Source organism: Meles meles, chromosome 8, assembly GCF_922984935.1.
Source record: "Meles meles chromosome 8, mMelMel3.1 paternal haplotype, whole genome shotgun sequence".
Lineage (NCBI taxonomy): Eukaryota > Metazoa > Chordata > Mammalia > Carnivora > Mustelidae > Meles > Meles meles.
This window is the reverse complement of record NC_060073.1, coordinates 40688261-40701573: the sequence shown is the minus strand read 5'-3', so window position 1 is coordinate 40701573 and position 13313 is coordinate 40688261. Positions and strand designations below refer to the sequence as shown.

Genomic DNA, 13313 nt, shown 5'->3' with positions numbered 1-13313 from the left:
CCCATACTGGATATCATTCAGAAGTGAAACTTCAGTACTTAAAAAAAAAAATTCTTGCACTCTGGACTGGCTTAGAACTTCCTCCTGCCTGTTTCCATCTGTAAATGGATGAATGGTCCACTTATAAAATATTTTCCAAACATAATATTTTTTTCCAAACATAATATTCCACTTCTTACTGAAGTTTGATACTTTCCTATAGCTTTAAATCAAAATTAAAAATGAGATTATATTTTGGTCATTGTACTTACGGTTATTTTGAAATTCTTATTGTGAAAATTTCCATATACAGCAAAACGGAGAGAATAGTAACAGAAGCATCCATGTATCCACTGCAGACATGCAAGTGTTGTCAACACCTTGCCTATGTATTTCACTTTTCTTATTGCTGAATGATGTCAAAGGAAATGAGATCTCCTAACATTTTAGCACAAACACTTCACATGCATCTCTAGAAAACTAAAAATACTTTTTCACAATCTAAGTACTATTATTATATCTAAAACAATGAAGAATAATTTCCTAATATTACCTAATGCCTAGATCATATTCCGATTTATAATACCCAGTCCAAATTTGAATATCTAGTCTATTATCATATGACCTTTGTGACTATTTCTTTGGAGTCTGCATCTAAATAAGAAGTGCACATTGCAGCTGACTGTAATGCCTTTTAAATATTTTTTCTTAAAAAATTAAATTTAACCTGTATACAGAAAAACACACCAATCATAAGTGAACAACTTGCTTAATTTTTGTAAGCCATACACACATGTGAAGCAAACAGCCAGGTCAGTAAGTAGACTGTTATCAGGATACTATAAGTCCTCCTATGACCCCGAACAATTTTTTAAGGTATAAAATTAGATGCTTCTATCTCACATTTGATGAAGTGTTTTACAACCTGAAGAATAAATTTCTTAGCAGAGATGATCCAGATATGAATAATAGAAACACTTTCCCAGCAAGAAAAAGTTATTTACTTTTAATAATATTCTGAAGTTACTTCTTACACTAACATAATACCACAATGCTGACATCCCTGTATTGAACAATTTTCATTTTCTGTGAAATAAGTATATTTATCTGGCATGATCTTCTCAGAGTATATAGGGTTTAAAAAATGCACATTTTCAACCCAGCTGTGATATTGTCACTGGATATTTTCATTCAGAGCCACAGTACTCATTATATGTTATTAGGAGATGCTTTTGGTTTGGTTAGGTTTTTCTTTTTTTGTCATGTGTGTTTGTGATCACGACGATATAGCTTCTTACTATATTACTGTTAAAGTGACCTTGAAAGGCTTAATTAGAGTAGTTAGAGTCACAGCCAATTCTAGCAGTTATGAGGCTCTCCATCCAGGAATAATTACCAAATCTGTGTAAAAAATGTTTGTCTCCCCTTTTACTAATTTGGCCAGGTTAACGATCCCAAGCTAGCATTAAGTGGAGTTATTTCAGGCTACTCTGACTTCACCGAACAGTATTTTGACATTCAAAATAAAGTCACTGAGGAAGTGAGAATATGAGAGACACTTTTGGGTCCAAAAGTGTTAGTCTTAGGGGAAGATACTTGCTTCATATTTGGGCATATATAGAATCTTTGAGTACACTAGATATAATTTCTAAATGGATATCATAAGCAAAGCCAATCCCATGTAGGTGGCTAATTTTGAATGTTTTGAATGTCATAAATAACTAGTTATAATGTGTCCATGGTCTGTGCTGGGTAACCACATACTTCAACCCAGCTGTGTACCATGTGAGTTTTATAGAACCGTGCCCTTCAGTATTATAGAATTTATATTGACATTCATTGTCTATCAAGAGAATTTATAGGGGTGCCTGGGTGGCTCAGTGGGTTAAAGCCTCTGCCTTTGGCTCGGGTCATGATCTCAGGGTCCTGGGATCGAGCCCCACATTGGGGGGGGGGGGGGTCTCTGCTCAGCAGGGAGCCTTCTTCCTCCTCTCTCTCTGCCTGCCTCTCTGCCTACTTGTGATCTCTGTCTGTCAAATAAATAAATAAAATCTTTAAAAAAATACATATTAAAGAGAATTTATAGATAGTGGTGTTATTAACTTTACATAGGGTCAAGAATATTGCACTTTTAATGTTTCTTATTTTTCTCCTCCTAACTATATTAAATTCTCAGTGTTTTAGATAAAATATTTTGGATACCAACAAGGTCACTGATAGGGCAAGGATCTTTAGCTGAGATGTGATTTATCACTGCCAGAAAAAAAAAAAAAAGTCTTGGAAACTAGGATCTGTGCTTTAGGAATTGTTTTCTTTCTTTTTTTTTTTAATTTTTATTTTTAAATTTTTAAATAAACAAATAATGTGTTTTCTTTTTCTTTCCTTTTTTTTAATTAATTTATTTTTTTTCAGCGTAACAGTATTCATTGTTTTTTGCACTGGGTGTTGTGCAAATAATGTGTTTTTATCCCCAGGGGTACAGGTCTGTGACTCGCCAGGTTTACACATTTCACAGCACTCATCATAGCACATACCCTCCCCAATGTCCATAACCCTAACCACCCTATCCCGTCCCCACTCCCCCCAGCAACTCTCAGTCTGTTTTTTGAGATTGAGTCTTTTACGGTTTGTCTCCCTCCCGATCCCATCTTCTTTCATTTTGTCTTTTCCTACCCCCCCAAACGCCCCATGTTGCATCTCCACTTCCTCATATCAGGGAGATCATATGATAGTCGTCTTTCTCCGACTGGCTCACTTCGCTAAGCATAATACCCTCTAGTTCCATAGGAATTGTTTTCTATAAATGTAGGATCTTATACATTCCTAAAATGGGATCAATTTCATCAGAAGAAGAGGCTAATATCTTTTTTTCTTCCAACAATTATTCATGAAGCTAAGGTTAACTAGACGGCTGCAATTAACTTCATTACCTCCTATTCATGTCTCAACACATACATCCTGGAAATGCAAAGCATCTATTATTCCCATTTAAGTCAGAAAATATTTTAAATGGTCAGAATGGCTCTCTTTTTTGGGATTTCAGAAATTCAAGACCCCATGGAGGAAATTTTTTACATCTATGCCTGTCTATGCAATAATTGTTGCCAACTTCTGCAGAAGCTGGACATTTTACTTACTGCTTATTAGTCAGCCCGCATACTTTGAGGAAGTCTTTGGATTTGAAATCAGCAAGGTATGTGAAAATTATCCTTGTTTAACCAGTGCATTATTTTTGTGCTCAATTGAATATTAAGTTGCTTTGTCAACACTTTATCTTCTAAATTTTAGGAGTTACTCATTTATTTGTTTATCCACTTAACAAATAACTTCTGGGAAATAAAGACTAAGTGAGGTGTTGGAGTGTCTGCTGTACTCAGCTGTCCACTAGAAATCGCTCTTTTTGATGGAAACACAGGCAAAATCAATCCAGTCTCTGTCCTCATGGAACTTATAGCTCAGTTAAGTTTTTCCCCTTTAAAGAAATATAACTTCCTTTAAGTCTCAGGTCAGAGACAATGTAACAGTGAACAAAAAAATATTTTATTGAAATGGAATTGTGTTTAAATAATTACCAATCTCTTCTTCAATGCTTTCAAAAATCTGGTTATCTTATCTGTGTGAAAGCTTTTTATTTTGATGTAGTCCTGATGGATAGACAGATGGATAAGGAGGATGTAATACACATGGACACACACACACACACACACACACACACACACACACACACATTCTGGAATATCACACAGCCATAAAAAGGGGTGTGATTGTGCCATTTACAACAATATAATGGACCTAGATGGTATTATATTAGTTTAAAATAATCAGGTTTTGAGAAAAATACCATACGATTTCACTCATAGGTGGAATCTAAAACAAAACAAAACAAAACCCAAATGAATAAACAAATGAAAAGCAGAATAAGACCTGTAAATACAGAGAACAAATGGATGGTTACCAGAAGGATAGGAAATGAGGGATGGGCAAAACGGGTAAAGGGGAACGTGAGATGCAGGGTTCCAGTTATAGAATGAATAAGTCATGGGACTAAACAGCACAGCACAGGGAATATAGCTAATGAAATTGTAATAATGTTGTCTGCAGATGGATGGTAGCTACACTTGTGGTGAGCATAGTATAACATATAAACTTGTCAAATTACTTTGTCCTGCACCTGAAACTAATATAACATTGTGTGTTAACTACACTCAAGAAAAAAAATTTTTTTTTTAAATTTCCTATAAACTTAAAAAAAGCTGCCTTTGCTAAGAGATTTGAAAAAGCCCCCCCCAAAAAATCTGAAAACATTCTTGTGTGTCATTTATTCAACTTATTCACTTAACAGGCATTTGTCGAATAGGATGTGTGTGAAGATCTGTGTTAGGTTCAGAAATAAAATCATTGTTCCCATGCTCAGGAGTTCACAGCTTGGTGGTATACATGAAAGTAATTAGTTACCAGTTACAGCACAGTATGCTAAATCTTAGAGACATTTGTCCATAGCTGTGAAAATATAATCATTCTGGGATTTTCTAGAAGGACAAAATGAACATAAAAATAACGACTTTATATTTATAGAAGTGTTTGAAATTCACAAGGTCCTTTCATATTCATGAACAATCTTATTTGGTTGACCAGCTGGATAACTCTCATCATTTCTGTTGATGGGAAAACAAACTAGGGAAGGTATTGTGTTGCCTAAGGCCACGCTGGTAATATATGCCCGAATCAAGCTTAAGCCCCTATTCTTTAATTTATGTTTCAGTTCCCTTTACTATGCTATTCAAATTCAGGTGGACCCTATCTTCATTTAAGCACTTAGCAAGTATTTGTTAAATACCATCCCTGCCAAGCCCTTTGCGGAGTACTGAATACATTTGTGTGTGCTGCCCATGGACTGGCCATTTCTCTTCATGTCATTACATACATCCAGCTGGGCTCGCTATTCATATTATATCTCTACTTGAAAGACTATCTGAGGCCTGGAATTGAAGAAAACCTGAGTTTAGGGAGAAGCTATTCTAAGAGCTCTTTTGTAATCCCTGTTTCTAAGGAAACTGTTTCCTCCATTCCTGAGAAGAATGGCTGCTTTAGATAGGGCTCTTCTCTCTAGAGCTGATCAAACATTGCAGGGTAGCCTTTGGTAGCTCTGAGAGGTGTTACACTTCTCAACAAAGGCAGCTGGAGGTGTGAGTCCATTTTCATAATCTAGGACAAATATGACACTGAGAGGCTATTAATAAAGTCAGGTCTCATGGGGGAGAAGTGAAGGAGCCAACTGATGTTAATGAAACCGTGTGGTCATTCTGGGCCTGTAGCTCCACTTAATTGAAAATGCTTGAGTAAAAGCAATGATATTTTGCAAAAGCTAAATAGAATAACCAGGTGAGTTGCTCTGATTCACTCGTTATATTTTTAACTAAAATTCAGATAAGTTCTACACACACAGATTGGCTTGAAGATTTTGATTATACTCTTAAAAAAAAAGTCACTTACTTGAAAAATGTATAAAGGAGGTAGTAATGGAAATAGAAAACAGGCTTTAGATCCAGGCTGGCATGGCTCCGGATCCAAGCTCTGCAATAAACTATTGATACATAACCTGGAGCTGGTTTTTGAATGATTGCCAGCTTTGATTTTCTTTTTCATAAATAATGGTATTAATACCCTCCTTCAGAATCACGGCAAAATGTAAGCAAACTAAAATATTTAAATGGAGGGTAGTTCTCTCCAACCTTAGTTAAATTGAGTATCCTGCAGACTAAAACAGAAGTGCAATAGCTCAATCTTCATTTCAAATAGCCTGATCCAGTTAAAGCAGAAATGTGCATAGATGTGTATGTATATTATATTTGAAGTTATATTTTAGTGTTTTATAGAAATTAAAAAATAATATAAATTGTAATTAATATATTATATTGTATATGGTATATAATGCTTATATAGAAACATTTTTAGCCTTTTGAAAATGACCTATCAAGGGAAGGCTAGTGCTTGGATTAACCAGCACTTTGAGAGGTCAGTTTACAAGAGACAACCAAATGAGAGGAAACATTCATTCCTTTTGAGCTTTACATTTAGGAGCAGAGGAGAAGTGTTGAGTGGCTGCTCTTTGTTGTGTGATAGCCTGCCAATTTCTTTTTTTTTTTTTTTAAAGATTTTATTTATTTATTTGACAGACAGAAATCACAAGTAGGCAGAGAGGAAGATAGAGAGAGGGGAAGAAGCAGGCTCCCTGCTGAGCAGAGAGCCCGATGTGGGGCTCGATCCCAGGACCATGATCCCAGATCATGACCCGAGCTGAAGGCAGAGGCTTTAATCCACTGAGCCACCCAGGTGCCCCAGCCTGCCAATTTCTAAACAGAATATGAAACAGGTGGGGAGAGAGGAAATCCAGACTGTGACCCAGAGAAGCAAAGAGGAGAATGCATGGAGTCTAATGAGATTCTATGAAGAATCAATCAGTCATATACTCAAAACATTTAGCCTAGTCTTGTAAAACCTTAAAATAATGAGCAAAGTGCTGTGGGATTATCATAAATAATGATACTCCCCAAAAGTTGTGAGCATTCTGATAACATGTGATTGCAAGTGATTATGGTAAATCACCAAAGACTGAGGAGATCGTTGAATAACTTTCATAAAGTTCTGCAACTTGGCCCTGATGAGGTCACATACTGAATAGGTTCCATATTGTCCTAGAAACTGAGAGATTGAGTACCTTCAAGTATTAAGTCAGTGGAGTAGGATATCCCCAACTTCTGTCTCATTAACCTCTAGATCGTTAGCTCCTTGCACTTCCATAGTGCTTTGCTAAAAGTGAATAGCTAGTAATCATAGCTTTATTCTTCATTTATCCAAAGGAATTAAAATGTCTATTTGAGTAGATAGTAAACAGCAAAGGGTGTTCGACTTAAGAGCTTCTCAGATGCCTCACTGAGTCAAGATGCAGGCCCATTATGGGGAATTTAGGAAATGCAAGTCACTCTCCTGGTTTCTCTGCCTCTAAAAGCAAACACACAACATACAATGTTGTGCAAATCCTTACGTGGTGTATTTCAGAATGTTTTCTTGTCTGAGGGCTTCTTTCTACATATTGGTTGCTTTAAATATATCTACTGTAGTCAGGAATAAAGAACAACTCTGCTTTGGAGGTGCTATTCTCAAAAGTGATAATGTTTGCCTTAATATCGGTTTACCTTATAGTTTTACTTAGTTCAAATTTGTTGAGCCTTTACTAAATGACAGGTTTTGAACTAAATTAAGAGCAGTCAACACATTGTCTGGTTTTATTTGATTTTTCTTTCTCAGATGGTTATAGTGCTAAGCATAGTGTTTAAAAGCCCAGGTTTCAGACTCAGGTAAAAATGGCTCAGTATTTGGTTCTGGAAATGATTTAGCCCTTTTAAGTATTTTCTTCATCGATACAAGAGAGTAATATAATAAACTTTCATCTAGATAAAAAAGGGCGAATAAAATAACTCAGACAATTAAGCCATGTAGGAGTCATTCACTGACTGGGTTAATCATGATAACAACCGGACTCCGTGGGCGTGGTACTCTATTGTATGCCGTTGTGAAATTGACCAATTTTTGTCTCAAACCTTCAATAATCTAAGTTAGAAGACATTTTTATACACAAATAATACACTTTTCCCCAGTACTTATAATCTGTAGGAAGTATACTTCAAATTACACTTCGGAAAAAAACTTCCTTAATATGTTTAGATTCAAAATCTGCTTAGTCTATGAACACAGTTAAAATGCATTTGATTCATACTTCATGCCTTAATGATGCCCAGAGAAGAGTGTCTTGCACAAAATTATTGGCCAAGAAATGTGTGTTGAATTGATGCTGATAGGTTAGATTTTCGGTTGAGCTATTTCGTATGACATTAATACAGAAGCTACATACCACTGTGTGACAATGTGACAAAATACTAATATTTGACATAGAAAATACCTAAAATTGAAGAACTGATCTGCATTTTCTGGGCTAACTTTAGCTTCGAAACCAAATATAAAACTCATAAGAGATATATATTTTAAATGCAGTTAAGTTTTTTTAGCCTTCCTAAGAATTTAAAAAAAAAATTTAAAAATACAGCCTCTTTAAAGCTTGTCAGATACATTTCTTGTCCCTCTGACTCTGTCTCTGTCACTCTCCCACTCACTAATGGTAAATTTTTGCGAATATACTTAAGAATATAAAATGGGCACATAATTGTGAATCACTCTGTGATAAGATTCCGGATAGTTTATTCGAAAACTCAAAATTTACTGACTCATTACACAGGAAAAAGCATTATTCTCTCCTAAAAGATAAAAAGTAATTTTACTTAGTTAGCTTTTCTCATTTATTCTGTGGAAGTTCTTGCTTATTCTAGGAATGAGTAAGTGGTCATTTGAAGACAGTATTTTTCTCTTCCTTTTCCTGTAAAGAATTTATGACAGATTCAAACAACCAAGACCATTGCTCATATTATGTATGGTCATGTGTATGTTTCCTCTTCTTTTTCTTCAGGTTGGCATGCTATCTGCTGTGCCACACTTAGTAATGACAATTATTGTGCCCATTGGAGGACAGATTGCAGATTTTCTAAGAAGCAAGCAAATTCTTTCAACTACTACAGTAAGAAAGATCATGAATTGTGGTGGTAAGTACGTAAGTCATGTGAAGGACATGATTTTGACTCATGAAGTGCTGATCTACAGGAGTGAGTAATTTTACAGTGTGTGTCAAATATGCAGCTAAATTCATGTTTTCCCTATTCATTTATAATCACTTCCCTACCCTCAAATTTTCACAACGCCTAGGTTTTTTTTTTTTTTTAAATTTTATTTATTTATTTGGCAGAGAGAGACAGCAGGAGAGGGAACACAAGCAGGGGGAGTGGGAGAGGGAGAAGCAGGCTCCTTGTTGAGCAGGGAGCCTGACACAGGTCTTGAACCCAGGACCCTGTGATCATGACCTGCGCTGAAGGCAGATTCTTAATGACTAAGCCACCCAGGAACCCCTTATGACTCCAGTTTTAAATAACTACATAAATAGCTCATCCTTGCCCACCATTGAAACTTAAGGGTGTGCTCAGTGTTTTTATTAAAATGGAAAGCTTCAGGGGCACCTGGGTGGCTCAGTGGGTTAAAGCCTCTGCCTTCAGCTCAGGTCATGATCTCAGGGTCCAGGGATAAAGTCCCACATTGGGCTCTCTGCTCAGTGGGGAGCCTGCTTCCTCCTCCCTCTCTCTCTCTCTCTCTGCCTGCCTCTCTGCCTACTTGTGATCTCTGTTTGTCAAATAAATAAATAAAAATCTTAAAAAAAAATGGAAAGCTTCAGTAATCTGCGTAAATTATAACTGTTATTATTATTTAAATATTTTATTTATTTGAGAGAGAGGGTGGGTTAGGAGCAGAGGGAGAGAGAGAATCTCAAGCAGACTTCCCACTGAACACAGAGTGCATGGGCTACCTGGGGCTTGATTTCACCACCCTGTGATCATGACCTGAGCTAAAGTCTAGACTAGTCTGAGGCTTAACGGCCTGAGCCCACCCAGCTGCCGCTGTTATTATTACTTTTAAGATAGGCTCCCTGAAGAAGCCTTTCTGAAGAAGAAACCTCTGACCTGAGGTTTCTTAGGTCAGATAAGCTTGAGAAGTTCTAGCACTTTTGGCTTATTGGAAAAATTTACACACATTTCTGAAGTGTTTACGTGTGTTTGTCCTGAAGGTTTTGGCATGGAAGCAACACTCCTTCTGGTTGTTGGCTATTCTCATACTAGAGGGGTGGCTATCTCATTCTTGGTACTTGCAGTGGGATTCAGCGGATTTGCTATTTCTGGTAAGATACATGTTCTTAAATTTATAAATGTAACATGCTGCTTTTTGCTGGAATAATGCATATATTCTCTTTTCCTCTTTAATATTCTATTGTTGAAAATTTACTTAACATAGTTCCCCTAGAAAGTAAAAAAAATAGCACATTTAGAAATCATTATTTGGATTTGTCACTTCTCATTTTCTTCCTGCTTACCCTTCTTCTTCTTTTTTAAGAGAACATTTCTCTGTGATTTGAACATCATGTATTAAGTATTGAATAAGAAACCATACTTCATTCCACTCCGATCATATCTTTGAGCTGAAGTATAAAAAAAAGTTTACTGAGCACCTGCTGTATACCTAGTCTCCTGTAAGGAGAGCATTGAGTGTGGTAGAGAATATCCTCCAGTCACCCACTTCCCAGGGGTTTAGGATTCTCTGATTCTAAGCTGATGTATGTCTTTCAGGTTTCAATGTTAACCACTTGGATATTGCTCCGAGATATGCCAGTATCTTAATGGGCATTTCAAATGGTGTTGGCACGTTGTCAGGAATGGTTTGCCCTATCATTGTTGGTGCAATGACAAAGAACAAGGTAAGATGTAGGTAAAGAAATGTTCAATTTTAGAAGATTCTCCCTTATGGTAGAGAAGAGTTACTGTACTCTGTTTGGCGCTCTCTCTGTGGTCCAGCCACCAGACCGCTGAGTAAGGGAGTTAATTGAGACTCACTAGAAAATCTCTGAGAACTCCGAGGAAATCTTCTTTTCCAACTAATAAGCAGTGTGCTTTTCAACACCTTTTAATATTTCTTGTATTTCTGGTGTAGCAACAACAATAGAAGACCTTTTTTTCTCTTAGCTTATTAGAACACTCAATAGAAGGCTTCTGGGCTTTATTTGGAAACATCAATTCAGACTCTGCAGTTATCAGTGGGAGAATATTGTTATTAGCTCTCTGTCCTTATATGTAGAGCTTCACAGTTATTGTTCACCATAAGGAAATAAACAAAAGAAGTAGGAGGAAAAATACACATAAATCAATGGAAATTCCAAGAGAGATGATGGGTATTTTAAAAATTAGCAGACCACAGATATGTTTGGAATTTTATTTCAGAACCTGAGATTTAAAAGACTTTTTAATTAATGAAAGCCATAAGATTATGGAAAGTTTCTACCGCAGTCTTTGCTTTATAGAGTCAGAACAAGGTCTTCCCCTAAAGATAGCGTTTTAATGAAAAGCCTGATGGTGGAGCATTCGAAGAAGAGGTTATGCTTTTCAAACATGGGGAGTCTGTTCTCACCGTGCTGCTTTTTGTCACTGCAGTCACGTGAAGAATGGCAGTATGTTTTCCTGATTGCTGCCCTGGTCCACTACGGCGGAGTTGTATTTTATGCAATATTTGCCTCAGGAGAGAAGCAACCCTGGGCAGACCCTGAGGAAACAAGTGAAGAAAAATGTGGATTTATCCATGAAGATGAGCTCGATGAAGAAACAGGGGACATTACTCAAAATTATATAAATTATGGTACCACCAAGTCTTATGGTGCCACAACACAGGCCAATGGAGGTTGGCCTAATGGTTGGGAAAAGAAGGAGGAATTTGTACAAGAAGAAGCACAAGACTCATACACCTATAAGGACCGAGATGACTATTCATAACAAAGCTAATTGCTGGATTTATTTTTAGTGTTTGTGATTAAATTAATTGTGATTGCACAAAAATTAAAAAAAAAAAGTGGTGTACACACGTAAACATATCAACCAGGCAAGTCTTGCTGTAAAAATGAATCAAAACAAACTCATGAAGTTACCATCAAGTGCAATCTGTAGAAGTTGTGAAATGCCATCATTTCCGTTCAGGCCATCCATTTTTGCGTTTGTGATTTAAAGGTTGACTGGTCAAAATTGTAGAAGCGAGTAGTTACTCATTGGATTCATGTGAGCTAAAACTCATCACCACTTAATAAAGCACAACTACGACAGTTGGCACATCCCATCCTACAAAGGTTAGGAAGCCAAAGCTACTTGATCATGTAAAATGCACTTATATATTTGTTACACTGTATTGCAAGATATCGTGCAGAAGTCCTGTTAAGAAACCTGAAGATGTCATGTTGGCTGGATCAGGTGGTGGCAATGTTTATTGAATATAAATTACGGAGTTGATATATCTCTCAATTAGAGAAGAATATTGTGGGCTAGCAACTAGCAAGGTGTACTAAATAATTATTGTTATTACATAATGTGGAATATTTTGTTGGTTCTGAAAAGAAATATCTTGCAGTGTTTTATATGAAATGCTTGTGCACATATACTTATATCTGTGAAAGAGAACTTGTAAAGGGAGGGGTATGCTTCATGTTCTTCCATTCATTTACCTAACAGTATAAAACACTTCACGTTTCAACAGAAATCTGACTTTTCATGTAGCATATCACTTTTTGCAAAAAATATAAAAAGTAAATAGACTTTAATGTATTTTTTATTACAACTTTGTACTGGTTGTAACTTGCATTAGAAAAAAAAAGATGCATACACCATAAAGAATCTAATAAGAAATTTACTATGAAGATACAGCCCTTAAAATGCAATATTAACAACAATAAATAAAAAAATGGTTTAGATTTCTTCTTCCTTAATAACAAAATACTATATGAAACTTGTGCCACAGAGCTATATATAATATGAAAAGATAAACTTAATAGAGATATTGTAAGTAGATGATTTTATTATTTAAAGTCCCATTTAAAAGATATTTGTCTGAAATATATAGGACAATAAATTATATTAAAATTATATCTATATATCTGTATATCTTATACATATCCATACACAAAAGCATAATAAACAATCATCACAAAAAACCAAAAATAGCATACACCTAATGTCAGGTTAGGGGACTGCAATTTCTACTTTCATAGAGTCATAGAATTTTAGATGGGACAGAGGCATTTTGCTTGTCATTTCTTAATACAACTCAACAGGAATTGCAACATTTGTGTTCCAAGCAATAAGTGCAATGCATACAATTTCCTGTCTGTATATTATCTTCATTTTGCTTGTGGTAGCTGTCTGGGTGGTTGGAATGATTTTTTCTTTCTTTTAAAAAGTTAACATCAGATCTCTTTAGAATGTTCTAAATGATAATAATGCATTTCCCAATTCAATGCAAAATGTCATCGGTGTATTTAATTGTCTCTTCTGGATATTTGATCTGTTCATTGTATTGTGCTAGTGACTGGAAGCCGTGCTACTACAAATAGAAAACATAACATTTGTTTTAAAGATGCAAACCATCCTTGACCTTAAGAAAATAAAAACATCCTTTGCTTTGTGTCTCAAAGTGATGTAATGTGATCATAGCTTTTGTTGTGTTGAATGAGAAGATGTGGACTCTCATTTTGTTGCTGAAAAAAAAAAGTATTAATAAAATGCTCTATCCTTTTGTAAAAATACAATACATTAATTTGGGTCTATTCTATTTAGTTTGCAGCTTTATGGAAATTTAGCTTTTGTGTG

At 35.7% G+C, this 13313-nt stretch overlaps 1 protein-coding gene across 1 annotated transcript in view; it reads left to right on the top strand.

Moving 5' to 3' along the window:
• The window catches only part of SLC17A6 (solute carrier family 17 member 6), a 43177-nt gene extending 30622 nt beyond the window's left edge, over nucleotides 1–12555 (top strand). Inside the window, exons 8-12 of the mRNA XM_046016266.1 lie at nucleotides 3023–3172; nucleotides 8501–8633; nucleotides 9704–9814; nucleotides 10260–10387; nucleotides 11118–12555. Coding sequence (XP_045872222.1) covers nucleotides 3023–3172; nucleotides 8501–8633; nucleotides 9704–9814; nucleotides 10260–10387; nucleotides 11118–11453 — 858 coding nt within the window. The 3' untranslated portion in view covers nucleotides 11454–12555. The remainder of the gene's footprint in view (nucleotides 1–3022; nucleotides 3173–8500; nucleotides 8634–9703; nucleotides 9815–10259; nucleotides 10388–11117) is intronic.
• The last annotated feature ends 758 nt before the right edge of the window (nucleotides 12556–13313 follow it).